The 22,130-nt window shown below is 50.0% G+C and overlaps 1 protein-coding gene and 1 non-coding gene across 14 annotated transcripts in view; one reads left to right on the top strand and one right to left on the bottom strand.

Annotated features, from left to right (window-relative positions):
- Positions 1-2,714: 2,714 nt before the first annotated feature.
- The window catches only part of ARNT2 (aryl hydrocarbon receptor nuclear translocator 2), a 204,009-nt gene continuing 184,593 nt past the window's right edge, over positions 2,715-22,130 (bottom strand). For 10 of the 13 annotated variants that reach the window (XM_059879103.1, XM_059879098.1, XM_059879099.1 and 7 more), the window contains 5 exons: positions 20,592-20,691; positions 17,839-17,977; positions 16,950-17,115; positions 9,131-9,267; positions 2,722-6,801 (listed from right to left, as the gene is read on the bottom strand). In XM_059879103.1, the coding sequence (XP_059735086.1) occupies positions 6,703-6,801; positions 9,131-9,267; positions 16,950-17,115; positions 17,839-17,977; positions 20,592-20,691 (641 nt within the window). In that variant the 3' untranslated portion in view covers positions 2,722-6,702. 13 annotated transcript variants of the gene reach the window in all.
- TRNAG-CCC (transfer RNA glycine (anticodon CCC)) lies at positions 12,309-12,381 on the top strand. Its single transcript has one exon. It is a non-coding gene; the product is annotated as a tRNA-Gly (tRNA).

Genomic DNA, 22,130 nt, shown 5'->3' with positions numbered 1-22,130 from the left:
CTTTTCAGGGAACTAGATGCTGCAACTAAGATCGGGTGCACTCAAGTAAGCAAATAAATATATATATTTTTTATTACATAAAAGGTAAATTCACTTGAGATTCTATCATGTGGAGATAGGTTACTAGAGTTTCATCTTTAATGAATATAAATGCACACAGAATTTTATATCAATGCAATGGAACATTCCTGGGTCAGGAAGATCTGCGGAGAAGGAAATGGCAACCCACTCCAGTATTCTTGCCTGGGAAATCCAAAGAACAGAGGAGCCTGGTGGGCTACAGTCTATTGGGACACATAGAGTTGGACATGACTGAGTGACTAACACTTTTTCTACTATGCAGCAAATTTGAGAAAAGTATACCATATGCTCATCACCAAGATGAAATAGCTGTTTAACATTTTGCCATAACTGCTTCAGATACTTTTTCTCCAGATGAATGGATAAAGAAGATGTGGCACATATACACAATGAAGTATCACTCAGCCATTAAAAGGAACAAAATTGGATCATTTGTAGAGACATGCATGGACTTACAGACTGTCACACAGAGCGAAGTAAGAGAAAACAGAAAGAGAAAAACACAAAAAGAGAAAAACAAATACCATATATTTCTTTTTATTTTCAATCAACACCTCTTTCTTTCCTCTGCCTTAATCTGCTTTAAGGAATTCAACCACACAAATCACTCTGTCCACTCTTTCTCTCTCTATTCACAGTTGTACCTATCCATTTAGGAGATTCTTTTTAAAAAATGTTTGCTGCGTATCTATTTATGCAGAAACACAATACGTAATTGCCCTGAGTTATAAAATATGTACAACCTTTTAAATGTAATAGTATGTTTTTAGAAGGTGCGCACACTTCTACAAAATCATTTTAAGTGCAGCACACAAATGTTGTGGGCCTACATCAATCAGTTGATTCATTTCTTTAATAAAGGATGCTTAGGCAGGTTCCCAGTTTTTCACTGCAACAAGCAATGCAGTAGATCTCCTTTTACCTGCCTTGTCTCACACATGTGGGAGGTTTCCTAGGACAGACACTTGGATTCACTGAGTCATAGGGTTTGTACATCTTTGATATGTCAGGATATTGTGTACCCTTCCCAGAGTGTCTGTCCTGTTTCCCCATATGGTCATAACAATTGAGTTATCAGACCTGGTACATCTGAGTGATAGACCTTATCTTGCTTTAATTTTGCATTTCCCTTCATTACTAGTGAGGTTCAGTCTTTTCTCAACATCTAATGCCACTGAGTTTCTATGAACTGGCAATTCAAACTCTGATCATTTATCTATTAAAAACAATTCTTTTTGTTTTTTTGATGCGGACCATTTTTAAAGTCTTTATTGAATTTGTTACAATCATGTTTCTGTTTTATGTTTTGGTTTCTAGGGAAGTGAGCTCCTGGACCAAGGATTGAACCTGTAATCCCTGCACTGGAAGGCAATGTCTTAACAACTGGACCGACAGGGAAGCCTCTGGCCACTTATCTATTGAGTTGTATTTTTCTTATTGACTTTTATGACTCCTTATATTCAGAACAGTCTCTCTCAATGATGTGAATACCACTTCGTTAGGTACATACATTGCAAATATTTCTACCAGTTTATTGATTGTCTTGTCCATTTCTTTAAGCTGATTATGTTTTAGTGACCTCAAACAAAACTTTTTTTTTTTTTTTCAAACAGAACTTTTAAAAATTTCTGTATAGTTTGTGGTCTTTTTGCCTGGTTTAAAATCTCCTTCGCTAACTGATTTCATCAATATATTTTCCTAGATTTTTTTCTAAAGATTTTACATCTATTGCTTGTCAACACTCAGATGTTTTCATCTGCGGGGAATTTATCTTTTGTACATTGTGTAAGATAAGGGTACACTTACTTCTTTTCCCCATGTGCTTTTCCCTGGCACCATTTATTGGAAGTCTGTCTGGTCCCATGATTTGTAATGCTGACTCTTGTAAATAACAGCTTTGGCTTGCTTCAGAGGTGCACATACCAAATATTCTTCTTTCTGAACATGTGCATACTTTCAGATTCTTTATGGTATTCTACTAATCTAGTTTTCTCTATGCCAATCCCACATCTTCTTTTAAAAGAAAAATGTAGGCCATTTTAAAAAGTTTTTATTGAATTTTTTACACTCCTTGCTAGTTCATGTTTTGATTTTTTGGCCACAAGGCACGTGGGATCTTAATTCCCTAACCAGGGATGGAACCTGCACCCCTTGCATTGTAAGGTGAAGTCTTAAACATGGGACCACCACTGGACTTCCAGGAAAGTCCCTGGGAGAATTTAAGAAAGAAATGAGTGTTTGAAGAGTACAACAGATACAAGGTTTTGTAATGAGACCTAAGATCAACCTTTTGTGTTCTTAGATAAGTCACTTAACTTCTCTGAGTCCCAATATCTGAATCTATAAACCAGGAGTAATATCTACATCGCAGAGGTTAATAATGGTCACAAAAATAGCATTTGCAAAGAGCCTTCCAGAGAGCCTTGCCTAACACACAAAGCTGAGAGTTATTAGCTTCTTTTAAAATTTTATGTACCCAGATCCCCTGACAGTCACTCTTTAGCATACATGCTTTCTACACCCTTTTCTGGGGACAACAAAACACAGCCCTTAGGAAGAGTAATATGAGAGCGTCTACCCGACTTCAAGAGCAGGTTCTATAAATTCTTCAGTGACAAAGCTGGCCTGGGCTATTCAGTGTTCAGAGCAAAGTCATTTTTATTGTAATGAAATTTTAAAAGGCAGTTCCATTAGTTACACATATACACAACTGACTTAATAACTGTTAGTCATAGAGAACATTCAAGAAATACAAATGATTTATCCACAGCACGGTTCACATTCATAAGAAGAAAGGTTAAAAGAGAAACGATTAAGTGCTGAAACTGTCCTCTGAAGCTCATCTGGGAATTATCTTGTTTTTGGAGGAAAATGAGATTGTTAACCGGAAGCAGGCTGCCTTGTTCCCATAAAAGGTGGAAAAACCTCCCTTTTTCCACCTCCACATGGTCACCACTCCACGGTCTTTGGCCCCAAGACCCAGGCACACCTACCTATGCATGAAGAGGTGCCGGTATTCCAGCATGATGCCTCTCAAGCTGCCCCAGCCCACAGGCAGCGAGGAAAAGGACAGTCAGATCCCTTCATACCCAAGATGAAGATCTGGCCAGGAGAGAGGGCTGAATGGACAAGTTGGGTTGTCCCTGGCAAGTCAGGACACAGCGACTTAATGATCAAACCCATACTTCCCAGTAAAGGAAGGAGCATTTCCACCCTGACTCATGACTGGCTACTGCTGTTAAGTGACCAGCATGGTCCTGCTTATGTCATAAATGTTAGGGAGCAGGTAGGTTGTGGGGGGGGGCGGGGGTAGAGATTCAGGGCTCATCTGCTAGTCCAGGGGCTGACGTAGAGGGAAGGGAACACGGTCATTTCCCTGGGACCTGACTCATCTCTAGACTGAGCCTGGTCACAGCACTGACAGTGTCAAGGGTGGCTGGTCTGGGGGACAGAGTCTCTTATGGACTCAGGAGAGTCATGCTCTTCAACGTCAGTCGCATCAACTATCAGTATTCTCATTGCAACAGGTATTCACGAAACAACAAAAGGGTGAATTTGATCAACTGGGAAGCAGAGAAGAATGTGGGTGTCTGTGATGGCTCTGTTGCTCCCTGAAACCAAAACTACAGATGAAGCCAGTAGGAGGCATATAGAGGCAGAATGTTCTAGAACCCCTGTAGCCACCATCGCAGTCACTAACCCAGCCTTGGCCAAGCCTCAGCGTGGCTGTGTCTGTGTGCTCACCAATGGTTCAGGCAGCCACCACATGGCTTTTTTGAGGGGAGAGCCTTCTGCTTGCTCAGCCAAAGGAAGCCACTGGAAGGCCTGGGAGATGCAAGATGAGGTGTGAATGAGGAAGACAGTCCTGGAGCCAAAGTCCTAGTGTTGTTCCCCTTCCCAATCCAGCTTTTCGTCCATCTCCAATAGGAAAGGAAGTTGAGCTGAAGGCCACGCTGACGCAGGGTCCATGGGCATCCTGGTCTCCTGGCAGGGCAGGATCAAGGCTTCTACAAACTGGCATTACTAGGCTCTCCAGGACTTTAATGCTCATTTGTCTCAAAATTCCTTGTGTGTGTGTGTGGGGGGGGGGGGCGGTGGGCAGAAAGCATCCCTCAGACATGTGGTCCTCTGGGTGCTCCCTGTTTTCTGAGTGGCCACATGGTGCTTCTAACACTCACAATCAAAGCGTGGAATGGGGAATACAGAAAACAAAACTCAAACTGCCAGTCACACTGCAGCCACACACCCCTCCAGGGCTCCTGGGACACAGCTGGGAGGGGAGGTGGGCTTACTTATTTATTTTCTTTTTGGCCACACTGTGCTATGTGTAGGATCTTAGTTCCCTGACCAGGGATCGAACTCAGGCCCCAGAAGTGGAAGCTCAGAGTCTTAACCACTGGACCACGAGGGAAGTCAGGTTGAGGCTGTTTAGTTATGATGCTCTCCATTACATCTGGCTTTCATTTGCTCAGGAATCCTTGCCAACTAGGACTAAGAACTGAGAGGTCCTCATCCTAGACATTGTGTAAGTAGATGAAAGGTCCTGGGGGCAAGACTGTTCTCCTCTGTCCTGCATCCCCTCAGCACCCAGTACAGCCCGGGTGGGTGGCAGGCTCCCAGTCAGCATGCCAATCAGTGTGTGCACCTTAGAAAACCCCCAAACTCCCTCTAAAACCAGAAGAGACAAACATACCTCCCCCCTCAAACTCAAATTTATAGACTCAAAGTCACAAGAAGTCTGTTTTCATTTCACCGAGAACCCATTCTTTGATCCAAAAGCTATTTTGGTGTCTCTTCTTGGGAAATGATTAAGTCTACAGTCTGGGACAAGTTCAAGGCTGCAGGGGGGGCAGAGGTGACCCCAGGAGCGGGGCACACCCAGGGGAGGCCCCTTCTGGGTCTTGGTTCTGTCAGGGTCGGGGGACGTTCAGCCACCTGCCATTTTCCCAGGAACCAAAAGGCTTCTAAAGGTTAAAAATGACATCCGTGCGTCTAAACCCCAAATCCAATCGCCACTATATACACGAAGATTAAAAACCACTCTAGAAACTGTCAGGTCAGTTTTAATTTAGAGCCCATGACCTGGGATCACACAAAGCTGGCTACCAGCCAAGGGTAAGCTCGTGAACAATGCTGGACTTTAACAGCTGGAGCTTCCCAGGCCAGAATGAACGCCCATCCGCTCTGGATGCTGGCCAGCGCTGGGGTTGATGCAGTTTTCAGAGGATGAGAGCAAACACTCTCCACGTGGCTCCTTCCTGCAGATGGGGCTCACTCCTGGCTCAGGTAGCCCAGAAGCGACTCCACTCCGCCGGGCCCTTCAGAACCCCAGGAGGAGGGGTACAAGGATTGTTCCGAGCCAGGCGCCTGCAGGGGGCATGGGCTCCTCTGCCTGCCGCGAGGTGGCCACGGGTAGGTAGCCTGTCTCCCTATGGGTGTCGGTGAGCTGATGGGATGGGGAGGCAGGACAGGAGGGGGACCATTGGGAAAAGAAGAGGACACAGGAGTTTCCTTCCTTACTGTAAAGGGCACGGGATGGAGTGGAGGTAAGTAAAAATGGGGAATCATCTCAGATCTGAGAGAAACAACAAGCCAGGGACCAGGGGCTCAGAAGTTAGCCAGGCAAGCTTCTAGAAGTCAGCTCTCACTCTGTCTTGAGACAACCTGGGGTGGGGGGGGGTGGCAAAACCAGAACTGGAGCCCAAGTCCTCTCCCTCGAAGACCCGCCCTCTGCCCCTCCTGAGAAGCTGCTGTCCCCTGCCTGGACTGAAGAACTGACCTAGCAGAGCAAGCAGCTCTGGGCCGGGACTCCTGGGGTCGCCGTCAAGTGCCCGCCTGCTCAGTTCAGCCTGTCTGCCTGGAACCCAGGCCCCAGGCCTGGCTCCCTCTGGTCAGGGTGTCCTCCTCAGCTTGGCTGGGGCTCCACCTCCATCACACACCCTGGATTCTAGACTCTCGCTCTTGCCACACACAACAGACATGGGCACAGCACATCCTTCAGGACAAGGATTCACATTACGTGGCACAAAGTACACGCCTCATGGCAACATGGACGGACGGACAGATGCGGCTGAGCCGGGAGACAGAGGAGCCGGCGTCCACCTGGGGGTCCTCGGCTGCTCACCTCCAGCTCTGAGAACACAGGCTTTGTGCCCTCTCTCCCCACTACTCCCTGAGCCCCATGCGGACACAGAAGTTAGAAGCCAGGAGAAACCAGATTCCAGCTTCCAGGGCAGGCCTGGGCATGCCGCTTGGGCTCTCTCGGCTGTAAGTGAACTTTACATAGACACAAATTGTCCGATAGGAGATTATTCACAACCAGATTTTAGGAACCCAATGGGTCGGCCTCCCAAGCACACACAAGTAAAATACAATAAATAAACCCACCCCTGACGTCTACCAGGCTCCTGTTTGGTGGCGGAGCAGCCACTGCTGAGGGTTAGAAGCTGAGCAATGCGACAGTGGCAGGGGGAACACGGCGGGGGCGGGGGGAAATGAGGTGTCTTCTGCTGGGGGGGTTCCTGCCACAGGACAAGCAGGGCAAGGGGGGCCCCCGTTCACGATGGCGTCGACGTCACAGCAGGGGGGACACTGCTCTGTGAAGCCTGGCTTTGCCCGCAGCTACTCCGAAAATGGCGGGAACATGCCCAGGTCGGCAAAATCTTCAATGTTATAGTTGCCGGTCCCCTGGGTTGGATCTCCGGGCATGGGCAGCATGTCCTGCAGGAGAGAGGAAAAGAGCGCAGGGGAGTCGGCTCATCCCTCATTCTCCTGGGCAGTGGCACGTCCCAGGAGCCCAGCCTGCCCGCCACCCTCACGGCATCTCTCCAACAGGGCAGCTTGGGAACACGTACCCTCCCCACCGCCCCCACCATCTGACAGATGCTCTGCTGGGTTCCTCCAATGTCTGAGACCCTGGGTAGCTTTGCGTCCTGGGAGATGTCATTGCAGCAGGAAGCTCTGTCTGTTTAAAGCCTAGCCAGGACACAGGGTGCACAAGAGGCCCACTGGTACCAGTTTGGTACCAAGCAAGTTATATACACAACCGACAATCAAGATACGACAGCACTGCGATGCAGGGAAGGGCAGGAGGGCTACGTGTAAGGAGAACTGAGTGGGCTGTCTTCACCGTGTACATCGAGGACAAGGCCAAATCCCTGTGGGGTTAGACTTCACCTTTCACGAGTCCTTCAAGTTCTCTGGGACTCAGACTACCCATCCAGAAAATGGGCAGAGCTATATTTCAATCCTTTATGGCAATTTCCCCAAAGTGTGCTGTGTCCAATTCTTGGCCCACGAGACACTCTGGGAGAAAAGAATTCTGCGGACAAATGAGTTTGGGAAACGAGGTGTACTTTGCTGCCCTTCTGTAAACCCTCAGTCATCATTAGTACATAAAGGCTCTGTTAAGTCCTGTAGTCATACAGATGAACCTATCTGCAGGGCAGGAATAGAGATGCAGATGTAGAGAATAGACGAGTGGGCAGAGCAAGGGAAGGAGAAGGTGGGACAAACTGAGACAGCAGCATTGACCTATATATACCACCACGTGTAAAACAGAGGGCTATTGGGAAGCTGCCATATAGCGCAGGAAGCTCAGCTCTGTGATGACCTAAAGCAGTGGGATGGCAGGGTGGGAGGGAGGCTCAAGAGGAAGGAGATACATGTAAACATGTAAACACGGCGGATTCACTTTGTTGTACAGCAGAAATTAACACAACATTGTAAAGCAATTATATTCTAATTTTTTAAAAAGGAAACTGAATAACTGTTTAATCATGTCTCACAAATGTATTTGACCAAAAATTCCTTTTAGGATCGTGACCATGAAGAGCCAGGTTAGGGAAATCTGCTTAAATGGTGACCGTGAGGCACAAGGAGGGGCCAGGGCTCAGCATGACGGATGGAGGAAGGGGGGATAGTCATCATGGGTCAGGGGTGGTCAGGTGAGGGCCTGGGTGAGGCACCTCTCTGCAAGTATAAAAGGATTTTGTCTCTTCGGGGACCTGGGTTCTACAGCTTTGCCTGTGAAGGTGCTGCTTGAACTGGTGGGAAAGGAGCTTGAGGCGTTGCTGCTGTTCAGTCACTAAGTCATGTCCAGCTCTTTGTGACCCCATGGACTGTGGCCCGCCAGGCTCCTCTGTCCACGGCATTTCCCAGGCAAGAATACCAGAGTGGGTTGCCATTTCCTCCTCCAAGAGATCTTACCGACCCAGGGATCAAACTCGCGTCTCTTGCATTGCAGGCGAATTCTTTTCCACTGAGCCACTAGGGAAGCCCCAGCTTGGGGTGAGAGTGGGGTAAATGGAGAGCTCTTCCATGAGAGCTTTGTAGTCCTGTGGGTCCCAGGTGAGCCCTGCTCCAGCCACACCTTGCGGGGCAGGCTCTGGAATGTGACAGAAGGCACTTGGGGCTCTTGTTATCAGGTGTTTCTCCCTCATGAAGACCTGGTAGGGTGGACGGGACACATCCCCACTTGGAGCCTCTTCCCAGTGAGAACTTTCCTGGCTGAAAGTGGGGCTCTGACACCCAAGGGGGCCGAGTCCTGCACTGTGGTATGCCAGTGATATCTGTTACTGCTGCACACTTAGGGAATGGCTCAAACCGGGGGTCCCCAATCTCTGGTATCCAAAGCCTGATGATCTGAGGTGGAGCTGATGTAATAACAATAGAAATAAAATGCACAATAAATGTAATGCACTTAAATCATTCCGAAACCATCCCCTCCCACTATCTGTGGAAAAACTGTCTTCCACAAAACTGGTTGCTGGTGCCAAAACGGTTGAGGACAGCTGGATCAAACAACGGAGGAGTTGCAAGGCACCCAGGCAGCTTCAATCAGCAATACGTGCCTGGGGCTCAAGAAGGGAGCCTCGCCTCTTTCTCCTCCTGGAGCCCCTGGAGTCGGGGCTACGACCTTCCCGGGAGGGGCCAGAACTCACAATCTCTATCAGCAGTCGGTGCTACAGCAGGGAGGCAGAGACCGAGGGGGAAAGGAAGCAGAGAGAAGGCGCGGGTACCTACGAGAAGGCGGTGCTCGCTGATTTACCTGGAACACTTCAGTCTGACCGGGCTGCTGGTGGGAGTGCGGCTCACCGCTCTGCTGTCCGTGGTGCTGGCTTTGCCACTGCGACCAAACTTCCGAGGGCCGCCCTTGGAACTGCCCGCTACTCTGTCCGCTCTCAGCTGAAAGATCCGACATAGAGGACACTTCCTTTAAAACCCAGCCCATGACTTCAGGAGACCCAAGAACCACTACAGCCCAGAGGACCCCCGCACTCCATCCAGAGCGGGCTGACAGTGCTCGCTGTCCCCCTCTGCCTCATGCTGGCTGACAGATAAGAAGCTGGTTTGGCACCCGAGGGCTGGATGGGTGAAAGAGAAACAGGAGCTCTCTGCCAGATGGTGCAGGTACTGGGCAGTGAGGGTGGTTCTCCCCGAGCGCATCTGCCAGGGTAAAGTCTTACAGCCCTCAGTCCTTCATGATCACTGCTGGAGGCATGTCTGTGGCCGAGAAGCCATCTCCTAGATGTGCAGGAGAATGGATATGGAGTCTCTGCCACTCCAGATACCCCAGCTCACAGGCTGCTCTTTAAAGGAACCCTGTCCTGCCAGTAGAAGAGCCTCACTCAGCAAAACTTGACCTCCACCAGCCTCACTACCTTCTGGGTAACTCAGCTGAAGCCACACTTGGCATTCCATGAAGGTCCTTCCATGGGGGCCAAGAGCCATGGCTCTTTCTGCCCGTCTCTTTAGCAGAGTGTTTCTCAGCACCACTAGTTTGAGAGGAAAGGCATTTGGGTACAGCTTAGACAAGGAGATAGGTCTCTTTGTGGGAATTGCCAGATAAATTTGTGAACAAGAGCGACCTTGCTCTGTCCACAATTTACAAAAAATACCTGGTGGAAAAACAAAACTTAGAAAAAAAGAGCAGAATTTTGCCTAAAACATTTTAAAGATTAACCCAAGGGGGCGAGAAAGGGAATATTTCCTGCCATATATGTAAACAAGGATGTCACAATCATCAGCAATTGCAGACACCATGGATGGGGAGCTGGTGAGCCCTGAGGGAACCGAGGAAGAAAAGAATACCTGCCATCCAGCAGCCATCAGTCTGCAGCCACTCCCTACTGGGAGCCTAGAGGAAACTCAGGATGTGAAAACATAGGATACTGGCCCCAGATAGGTGAGGTGTACATCAAAGGAATGATTTCAGTGAGCCCAGACTCTTGTATCTTCCCATACATGGAAAAGTGCTAAATTCCTTAACCTGGCTATCTGGTCTTCTTTAACAATAATCTTTTGATGTTCAGACTACCTGCCCTTTGTTGCAAAACTTCTATATCACCTGGCTTCTCCCCTCACCTCCTCTGACCAGTTCTCTAAGGGTTACTTGAAATGCTGCCTCACAGGCTTGAAGTCCTAAATCCTGTGCATGCTCAGTCATGCCTGACTCTTTGCAACCCCATGGACTGTAACCTGCTAGGCTCCTCTGTCCATGGAATTTTCCAGGCAAGAATACTGGAGTGCGTTGCCATTTCCTACTCTAGGGGATCTTCTCAACCCAGGGATCCAACCCTGGTCTCCTGCATTGCCAGGAGGATTCTTTATCACTGAACCATCAGGGAAGCCCAGTCCCATCAAATAAAACATAATTCTCAACTTTCAGGTTGTGAATATTTTTTAAGTCTACTAGGGTTGGTTTATCCTAAGGCATATTAAAAACTGCAGGCACTTTTCCTTGTTCCAAACCATTCAATGACATTTTGGAGGTGACAGGCTCACTGTCCAGCTCTATAGAGCAGAACAGGTCCCATCTTGGCCCTACTTGTTCTTCAACAGTTGTTCTGACCACGGGCGACCCCACTCCCCACCTGATAAGTGGGCACTGGGTTCATCTTGGGTGGTAGTTTAGATGGTGTTCAAAGGGAAGAGTCAATCCCTTTCTCTCTCACATCTCACCTACTGCCTGAGACATGAAGGGCTTTAATAAAACATATACTCCCTTGAATGGTTCACCATGGCACCTTTCAAGCTCTGCGTGATCACAGTTGGTAAAGGGATCCAGAAACTCAGGTAAGGATACAATTCCTGATTGCACACAAGAAGGAGTTAAATCTACTGTGCATACAGGATTTTGTTGTTTAAACAAATGCATCTGGCTTTGCTGAAATGCCTTTCCCGAACACTCTCTCACGATATTCCATGGGCCAGGGACAACTTTTTCATAGAATCATGTCCCCTGGCCCGATTTGGGAATGGTGGTGGTTTAGTTGCTAAGTCGTGTCCGACTCTGGTGACCCCATGAACTGTAGCCTGCCAGGCTCCTCTGTCCATAGGATCTCCCAGGCAAGAACACTGGAGTGGGTTGCCATGATTTGTGAATAGAACAATCTAGAACAGTCCTGGTTCAAAACTGTAGCAATATTAAATGCATAGGACTTCCCTGGGTGTCCAGTGGTTAAGAACCTGCCTGCCAGTGCAGGGGAACTGGGTGTGATCCCTGGTCTGGGAAGATCCCCCATGCCACAGGGCCATAACCACTGAAGCCCGTGCACATTAGAGACTGTGCTCCAAGACAAGAGAAGCCACTGCAATGAGAACCCTGTGCATTGCAACTAAAGAGTAGCCCCTGCTTGCTCCAACTAGAGAAAGCCCACATGTGGCAACAAAGACACGGCATAGCAATAAATAAATAAGTAAATAAAATGCTTAAAAAAAGAAGATGAAATGTGCAGCAGCCCCAGCTGGAGCAGTGATGGAAGCACCACTGGTCAGATACCCACCCCGTCCTGGAGGCCCTGAGGTTGAGCACGAGCTGGGCCATCTGCTGCTGGGACAGAGGATGGATGGACACAGGCACCTCTGCTGAAGGTGGGGCTGGGGCAGACCATGAGGGCTATCCTCATGTATTCAGGGATGACTGGCTTGGTGTCGCTGTACCTGTGTTCTCTCTGGCGTGTGCGTCCTCCCCCTGCTCTGCGCCTGCAGGATTCTACTTGTACTCCGAGACCTGATCGAATGTGACCTTGAACGACTGACTCCATGCTCTGTCCTCAGTTGGCCTGTGGCACTTGTGCTGTCTCTCAGGATGGTGCCCTTCACGCTAAGATGACTCATCCCCAGATGTGAGTAACTTAAGGCCAGGGACCTTATCTATTAAAACGTCTGTTCCAGGCTTCACTGAGTACAGTGCCTGGAATAAAGCAGAAGTATCTGCTGGGATTTCCCTGGTGGTCCAGTGGCTAAGAGTCTGCATTCCCAATGCAGGGGGTCCAGGTTCAATCCCTGGTCAGGGAACTAGATCCTACATGCCACAACTAAGATCCCACATAGCCAAGTAAATTTTACAAAGTATCTGCTGAAAGCAAGAATGAAGGAAGGAAAGAGGAGCAAAGGAGGAAGAAATAAGAACGCTCTATACACTTTCACTTCTATTCCCACTGGAGGCTTCCTGGATATCACCAATTTATAATGAAGCTAATACCCATCTTCTCATCAGTCTTCCTTGGTGACAGCCAGAGCCAGGGGAGGGGGGTGGAGGGGGAGGATTAGAGGAAGACTAGCTTCCCCAACTTGTGTCTGGGGGTGGTTGTATTCATGAACAAGACAAAATTTCAGAACAAAAATTCTTAAACTTCTGGGAAGGGAAGTGCTTTTCTTAACTGCGTGCAATAGAAAAAAAAATTATTGAACTGGATTGCTTTATTCATTTATTTATTTTTATAGGGATGTAAATGCAACATGATGACTAAATAGTTAATACTGTTACAGGGTATGCCTATTTATTTATGACCCTGCTGCGTGGCATAGGAGATCTTAGCTCCTCAATCAGGGATCAATCCCATGCTCCCTGCACTGGGCATGTGGAGTCTTAACCACTGGACCATCAGGGAAGAACTGGTTTGCTTTAGAAACCGCATAAGCTAGCTAAGGAAGCAGGGAAAGGGCTCGGTATTTTTGGAGTACTGACTAGGTGCTAGGCATCCCTCGGGATACTTTTTAGACATTCTTTAATTTCTTCTTCACTCTGACGCTAAGAGATGAGTCCATCTTCCACATTTTTCAGATGAAGACACTGGGGCTCAAAGATGTCAGGAAATGTGCCCAACTCATTTAGCTTATGAATACCAGAGCCAGGGTTTGAACCGAGATCTGTCTGATGCTGAAGCCCAAGTGCATTGATTTGATAAATAGTTTTCATAGTGAAATATATGTACCCGACACTGAGCAGTGGCTGGCGATGCAGTGGGTTGCAATGGTCCAATTCATTGAGAAAGACAGATGAGTAACTAGGCAATTGGAATTGTTGTTTGTTTAGTTGCTCAGTCATGTCTGACTCTTTGCAACCCCATGGACTGTAGCCCACCAGTCTCCTCTGTCCATGGGATTTCCCAGGCAAGAATACTGGAGTGGGCTGCCATTTCCTTCTCCAGGGGATCTTCCCAACTCAGGGATTGAATCCAGGTCTCCTGCATGGCAGGTGGATTCTGTATTGCTGAACCAGCAGTGAAGCCCAATTGAAACTGTTAAGACTGCTTATAAGGGAAGCACAGGCAATTGGAAGGACAGGGCTGTGAGACTTAAGCCAATCTGCATCTTCCTGGAGGAAGTTATATCCACCGACAATCTAGAAGATGACCTCACCCGTCATGTGGTGGGACAGTTAAAGGGGAAAGCCCTCCATGCAGTCTCTGCTCCTGACACTTTTTTCTGAGCTGCATCAGTGACCTCTCTGATTAAAGAATGAGTAATAACTACAACATAACCTCCCCAGGATGATAGAGCCCTGTGGGGTCTTAGACTAAACCCTGGCCCCGACTGACCAGTACCACAGACCATAAACAGGGCATGTTTGTGGCCTGCCCCCAGGATATGTCCCTACAAGCCTCTTTCTGGAAAAAGCCCCAGTGTTGCTTCATGGATCCGAAAACCACGTGTGTGACTGCAAACCTTAAGCATGGGTTCCAGCCACGCCGTGCTTCTTGTGTTCTGTGGGCTGCCTGCGTAAGACCTAGGCTGCTACATCCCCTGGCTGGATGCCTGGGACACCTGCCAGCCCAGGGATTCCAAACAGAATATACGAGTAGGTTGCTACCATCTGGGCCGACTGGGTGGGCTTTCACAGCAAGAGTCAGAATCTTGGGGAGCTTGTCAATTTCTAGACTGTAGACAAAGGGGATGACAACTTCCTTAAAAAATTATTGGCACTCAATGTTCTCTTTTCAGCTTTTGCTAACTAATAATTTTGGTGAGATTCATTTGATTTGGAAAGTGCATTAAGACTCAAGGTTTACCTGAAGTCTCATTCAGAGGTCCTAAGTGGTTGGGTTTAGCTCAGTGGTTCTCAGGCATGGGTGATTTTGCCCTTACCCGCCATCCTGGAGGTAACGTCTAGAGACATTTCTTTCTTTTCTGATAGGTAAGAAGTAGACCTTTTTAGAGAGACACACTTCACAGACAGGGTGTGGGCCATCTCAGAAGGCATATGTATGTGTGTGCATGCTCAGTCGCTAAGTCGTGCCTCACTCTTTGTGACCCTATGGACTGTAGTCTGCCAGGCTCCTCTGTCCATGGGACTTCCCAGGCAAGAAAACTGGAGCGGGTTGTCATTTCCTACTCCAAGGGATCTTACCAACTCAGGGATCGAACTTGTTTTTCTTATGTCTCCTGCACTGGCCAATGGGTGAGTTCTTTAACCACTAGCACCACCTGGGAAGCCCTCTATGAGCTTTAAATAAATTCAAGTGTGTAAAGCATTGAGCACAGTCAGTATGTGGTGTGAGTGAGCTGCTATCATAATTATTACAATATTATCGTCATCCGAAGTAAGCTAGCTGCATGGCAGCTGTAACAGTGGCTGCTTAGCCTGGAGCCCCGTTTGTGCAGTCCTGCTCTTGGTCAGAGAGTTGTGTGGCAGCCTCAGCCCCTGGCTCTGTCCTTCCTGTGTTCCACCTCCATTTGCACTTCAGAGCCCAGCGTTCGGTAAGTGGAGACCAGACAGAGGCACAGAGCTAAAGGCTCTAGTCGCTGGGGCAGGGGGTGGCATCCCTTCATTTCTTGTTAGGGCCGCCCTGAGATACTTCTAGGCCATACCAGGGGGAATGCTGACTCTCCTGGGAGCCTCTCTTGACTCCCCCACTTGCTTCCAACAGACTTGGCTGTTGCACCTCCAGCACTGGCTTGCCGGCCTCTCTGTAGCTGTCTCTCTCCCCTGCCTCGGTGTCTGCACTGTGACCTTCTACCTGGTCAGAGCCGAGTCTCCTCCCAGGGCTCAGCACAGGGCCTGGCATCAGGAGGGCCAGCAAGTAGGTCAGTGCCCGGTGGGCCCTGTGCTCCCAGGAAGGACTAGGTGCCTGCATGCCAAGTGTGCTCAGACTGGTCATAGGGGTGGTGTCTCTCCACATGCAGTGAGCAGGGGGCCCTCCTGGGAACCAGGGACCTCCAACCTCAGGGTGGGTCCAAGTTGAGCTCCTGGCTGGCTTGAAAGCAGCTGCCTTTCAGGAAGGGCCTCTCCTTCCTGAAACAGGGGACTGTGCTTCTAAACTCACCATATCATCTGGCAAGGATATTTAAAGGCTGAGTGTGAGAACCTGCTCCAAGTCTATGGGATTCATGCAGAGAGACACCTGAATCTGAAGGGGAGGGACAGATAAAGGGTTGGGAAATGCTTGCCCAACCCCCAAACCTGGGGCTGCGGGGCCAGAAGTGCTGCTATTAGCGGTGGGGTTGGACAGGGGGTGGGGGCAGCTGACAACTCAGGTGTGGGCCAGGGGCAAGGCGCCACATACTTCCTAAAGCTGACATAGCCCTAAAAGGACACTTGCGGCTCAAATGGAAACGCAGGTGTCTGCTTCAGGCTTGCCTGAGAATGATGATTCTGGAAAGGAAATGCCCCCTGAGCATGACTGTCTCCACAGACAGCCCTGCAGGAAGGGGACACCAGCTCAGGCTTCTTGCCAGCACCAGGATCCTTTCTGAGTTCCTGCTCTGTGACGTGGGACTCAGACCCTGGCAGACACACGGAGTGGGTCATTTAAACACCCGCAGGGTGAGCAGTGGCAGGGGCTCCTGGGAAGTCCACCAGAGGGAGCAGACGGTTAACCCGTTAGGGCCTGAAGTTGTGCAAACAAAGCTAAGCAAAGTGTTCTTCCATGGGATAGGATCCCTCTTGTAATATTAAAAAGAGAGCGAACTTTACGATGTTTATCATGTACACAATTTATTGACGCAATGCATCATCCCTATGACCCATACTTCCCCAGCTTTTTGAAACAAGATCACAGTAAGTTCCCTATATAAAAACTTTCAAAGATGCAAATATGCCCAGCTATTGTACTACACTACTGTACTTTTCAAGATATGGAACTGTAAGATTAAAAATGCTTGCTTTTTTTTGGTTTGTTTTTATGTATTATTTGTATGAAAAGTATTATAAATCTATGGCAGTACAGTACTATATAGCCAGTTGTGTTAATTGGATATCTAGGCTAACTTTGTTGGACTTATTAATGCACTCTTGGAACAGAACTCATTCACAAGTAGGGGACTTACTGTATAGGGTTTTTGACTTGGGTGATCTAAAAGTCCTTGCCAAGGGCCATAAATGGTTAAAACAGTACTCAGATGACATCAGTGCACAGGAGACCCAGAGCCTTGACAATGATAAAGTCAATCTACAAAGCCAAGGTCTAGGCAGCAAGTCCCTTAGGGACACCACTGGCCTCCTGATGGCCAGAGAGAATTTGGAAATCTCCAGACCTGGTACCAGGGTTCTGAGAGCCCAGGGCTCAGACTCCCACACCAGAATGTTCAGAAATGATCTTAGCTGGCTCTCCCAGGAATTCTTCCCCTCTGTCCCCACCTACCGAAGCCTGGAGTTCTGTTGGCCAGACTGGAGTAGGCATTCCCGCTGGGCGAGGAGGTAGCCGGACTGGAGAGAGGGCTGTAGGACGAGGGGTCTGCAGGATATGTGTGGCTTGTTCCGATCCCAAAGGGAGAAGACTGAGTCTTGCTGGACTGCGAGGGGAGTTGCTACAATCAGGACAAAGCGAAGAGAGGGCCAGCATCACCAGCAGGCCCCCTCCCCACACCCTCCATGGCCCCGGTTGGTCACTGTCATGCGCAGGTCCAGCCTACACTGGCAGCCCTGCTCTGGGCTGATAGTGACTCCAGTGGCCTCCTGGCCTGCTGGGCACCATGCCCAGGATCAGGCCAACATGTGCTGGCCCAAGAAACAGGACTCAGGTCCTGGATCTTCAGGGTCTGGTTGAAATTGCCCTCCAGGGACTCAGTGATCTAAGTCCTCTGCCTTCCTTGGCAGAGGAAGGGGGGATCTTGGCAAGGACTCTACCAGTCCAGGATACAGATGTCCCCACAGTGACAACAGGGAGGCAGGTGTGTCCCCAGGTTGACGACCTCATGCACTCCGGGGCCAAGGGAACTGAGGTTCAGAGTGGTGAGGGGCTTGCTCCTGATGGACGGTCTCTGAGTGCCTGTCCCCTCCCCTGGTTCCCCAGAGCTGCCTCCAGACTGCTGGGAGAAAAGGCTGTGAAAACAGACTTGGTACCATTGATGGGTACCTGGTTCTCAAAGTACCCTTTGCCTCCGTGCTCCTTGGAGCCTGGCCGTGGTTGAGGCAGTCAGCTCCAGCTCCATGCGCTGACTTGTTCTCAGAGCCGGGATTCCCAGAGAGCACAGCTCAGGTGCTCTGCGCCCTCTGGGGACCTGGGGCAATACCCTTGCTGACGCCCATACCTGTCCTGGAAAGGGCGGACGGCTTCCTGTCCAGGCCACCTGACTCTGGTTGAGCTGCCTGGAGATCTGGGACATGTTCTGACTTGTTGAGGACGAGGACTGGATGTCGTTCACTCCAGGCACGTGCACCACGGCAGAGCTGCGAAGGAAGAAAGAGCACCATGGGACTTTCCTGGTGATCCAGCGGTAAGACTCCACCTTCCAACACAGGGGGCTCAGGTTCCATCCCTGGTCAGGGAACTAAGATCCCACGTGCCTAGGGGCAACTAAGCCTGTGTGCCACAACTAGAGACGCCACAGTGCCACAATGAAGACACAGCACAGCCACAAAAAAAAAATTCCTGCACTAACCGTGATTAAGAGGAACTTCACTCCTGAGATCCCTTCCTCACTTAACACAGGGCTCCTTTCCCATCTCCCTCTTGATGTGTGTAAGTGACCTCGGGGCCTTTTCTGATCACTGTTCTCTATTGGGGTGGCGGGGGTCTCCACCGCTTGGCCCTGGCTGCCCTCACAGCACTGACTGGAGAGCTGGCAGGAGTGCTGTGGACTCCAGGAAAGGTGCCCTGGTGCACAGGGCCTGTGGGACCACAGCAGGACTTGGGTGGGGGACAAACTTAGGGACGTGCAGCCACAGCTGTGCCATCCTGCCAAGGGCTCAGTGCCACTCATCCCATGTCCCTTCCCACTCAATCCAGCTCAGGCCCTGCAGATGTACAGGCAACTGGCCATCCTATAAGCTTACAGCTTCGTGGCACTCTTTTAACTAATTAACCCATTCGTTCTATAGACCAGTGATCTAGTGAGAGCCTCCCCAATGCCAGGCTCCACAAGGGGACTGGCCCCTTCTTCTGTTTCAGTGACAACAGCTGGTGCAGACTCAGCATCTCTGGCTGGACCATCTGTCCTAAGCACCTGCCTGCAGCCTCAACTCCTCCACTCCACCCCTTACACCCCTGTCATCACAAACTTTCTCCAGGACCTTGTTTCCTCAAGCCCCTCTTCTACCATGAGTCGTCCCAGTGATGAGTCCAAACTCCCAAGTCGAGCACAGTAGTCAAGACTGATATATTCATCTCCTTCTTTTCCTCCCAGACTCCAGGAGTCCCCATGTCTCCCGTCCCTGGACTCCGCTCAGCACAATCCTGATGCCTATGCACCTGCCCTTGCAGCAGGTGGCCATCTGCTGTTTTGTTTCTGGGCCTCCCCCTCCCCCTGCCCCCACCATGCTGTGCCTGGCTAGCCCTCCTCACCTCTGCTCCATCCTGGCTGCCCTCTGTCCAGATGGCAGGGGGCGTGGAGGGAGAGGGGGAAGCAGCAAGTGTTACAAGGACTCGATGAACACAGGCCTAGGCGGGCCTGGCATGGAACTACAGCAGGTCACCATGTGCTGAGTGGGTGAGTAACCAGCAGCAGGGGAAGAGCCTGGAGCCTTGGCCAGTGCTCCGCAGAGCCAGGTGACCAGCAGGGATTATGTCTCAGGGGCAGCTCACAGGGGGCCACCATCTTGTCCTCCCATCCCCAGACTAGAGAGTAGCTGCTCCAGGAAAGAGTTCCCCAGAGACTCAGAACAAGTCACCATCTACTACAGCCCAGCTGCGGGGCTGACAGAGCTACTCTGTGACCTCAGGGGTTAATGTCTCATGGCGCAGCTGCTGACCACCTGCTGCCTCCCCTGAAGTCGGTCCACTGACCCTTGGTGAGGGCCATCCTGGCTGGGACCTGTTCCTGGGGTGGCTGGTCCACCTGCCCAGTCTTGGCCCCAGCCTGATTCTCAACTGGACATTCAGCTCTGGCTAAGTCAGCCAGAGGCTGGGCTGCTTGGGGAGCCCCATCCCACCAGGCACGGGTCTGAGATGCTTCTGCTAGTGGGTCTGGGGGTACCCAATGGCTACCACAAGTGCCCACCACCCTCCCTGAAGGTGTCTGTGCCCTAGCCGAGCTCCCCAGCCCCTGCTCCTGCTGCCCTGGGAGCCCCTGGAGCCAGGCCCCATCCCTGGTGGTGTTGCTGGCTTCCTCAGTGACTTACAAGAGACCCCTGATGCTAAGAACCAACCCCGGAAGCACAACATCCTACTTACACCTCCCATGAGCCGTCCTTTAGGCTGAGACCCCAGGCGTGGTGGGCTGAGTGGTCCTCTCCCCCTTGGAGTTCGCTGTGGCCTCTAGAAACCGAGGGGCAGGGTACTTTCTGCTGCCCTGTCAGGTGTCCCTAGGTCTGTCCTGGCTAGAGCTACCTCACTCCCTTCTCCATGGCAGGCACCTCTGCAAACACAGTGGCTGGCACCTTTCACATCCAAGAAAGAGCAACCGACACTTTGTATTTATGGTGGCTCATCAAGGGCTTGCAGGTCGGAACTGGAGCTCCCGGACCCCTCAGCCTGGCCCTGGCATACAAATGTGTGTGTGTGCTCAGTCATCTGTGACTCTTCGAGACCCTATGGACTGTAGCCCACCAGGCTCCTCCGTCCATGGGATTCTCCAGGCAAGAATACTGGAGTGGTTGCCACTTCCTTCTCCAGGGGGTCTACCTGACCCAGGGATTGAACCCACATCTCCTGCACTGGCAGGTGGGTTCTTTACCACTGAGCCATCTGGGAAGCCCGGGCATTCGAATGGGTAAGCACTAAGTGAGGTTGGCAGTATTTGCTGCACACAGAGTCAGACTCTGAGACCCAGGGCTTCACTGAGTAGGGGCCTCTTCCTGCCCTCTTGCCCACCCCTGCTCCATGTCCCGCACTCCCAGCTTGTACCTGAAGGCCTTTCCCGAGTGTCCAGCAGGGAATGGGCTTCCTTGGGAGTAGATCTGCTGTGTTCCTGCCGCAGAAGCTGAGCTCATCATCTTCTTCTCCGCTGGGAAAAGTAGAGCAAGGGTCACCCTGGAGGAGTTCCCGCCCTATAGACTCCAGGGCAGGGAGCCCCGAGCACCCCCACAGAGAGGCTAAAGAAATGGGCTCAAATCCCAGCTGGGCCTTTAGATCTGACACGAGCAAGAGGGTGGTAGTTTGAGAAACAGCAGTGGGGATGGGAGCTCTCTCACTCTCTCTTGTAATTGAGGGGTCCGGGGCTCCCTCGAAGCACCCTCCCATTTCCCCAGAAGCTCAAAGACCCCACTTGCATCTTATTCCTATAATCTCTGACATCTCCACTTGCAGTAAGATACCAGAATAAAGGAGATGCAGATGAGTTACATGGCAGCTATCCTGTGCCTGGACAGACCCCACATCTGCACCTGTCTCTGGCTTGCTGGTGGGGAGGTGGGCAGAGCGGGCAGATCCTTCCCTGGGTGACCACGAGCAGAGATGGACACTCAGGATCCCGGACTTGGGGCCCAGGGATTGGGCTAAAGGGACCACGGCTAAATCTCCCACATGTGTCAACAAACCTCCATGATGTTTTTAAAAACACGGAGGCACTGCACAGTTTTACTGCTCCATTGTCTTTTACTGTGATGATGGTGTTGCTCAATGGGAAATCCCTACAGGATGGAAAGAGACCAGATCTTGGGTGTGTATTTCTAACCTAATCACAAGGCCTTGGATCTTGGAGAGAAAGAGACGAGGCTAAAAGTTGCAGGAGGGGGACTTCCCTGGCAGTCCAGTGGTTAAGATTCTATGCTCCCACTGGTGGGGGCACAGGTTTGATCCCTGGTCAGGGAACTAAGATCCTGCAAGCCACATGGGGTTGCCAAAAAATAAATAAAATTAAAAGTTGCAGGAGTAAGAGAGACTTCTGAATTTCTCTTGAGTATAAACAAGCCATTTTTTTTTCTCATGTATTTAAGATTTTTGGTTGTTGGTTAAATAAGAAACATTTATTTTTCTCAATGCTCCAGAATGTTTGTGGGGTACAAAATTACATATGTCTATTAAATCACATGGGCTTCTCAGGCGGTTCAGTGGTAAAAAATCTGCCTGCCAATAAGAAGATGTGGGTTTGATCCCTGGGAGGGGAAGATCCCCTGGAGGAGGAAATGACAACCCACTCCAGTATTCTTGTCTGGGAAATCCCATGGACAGAGGAGTCTAGTGGGCTATAGTCCATGGGGTTGCAAGGAGTCAGACATAACTGAGCACGCATGCACATAAAATTATATATATATATATATATAAATTTTAACCTTCTATATCTTTCTTATTATTTTGAGCTACATGAGTGGCTAGAGATGAAGAAAAGCATATTGAAATCTTCCACTGCAATTTGGCTTTATCAGGATTTCTTGTGTTTCAAACTATTTTTGGATTTCACATTTCAGTGTTCATGACGTATCTTCATTTTTAGGTTCCACCATT

The sequence above is a fragment of the Bos taurus genome, chromosome 21 (assembly GCF_002263795.3).
Source record: "Bos taurus isolate L1 Dominette 01449 registration number 42190680 breed Hereford chromosome 21, ARS-UCD2.0, whole genome shotgun sequence".
Lineage (NCBI taxonomy): Eukaryota > Metazoa > Chordata > Mammalia > Artiodactyla > Bovidae > Bos > Bos taurus.
This window is presented reverse-complemented; position numbering and strand designations above follow the sequence as displayed.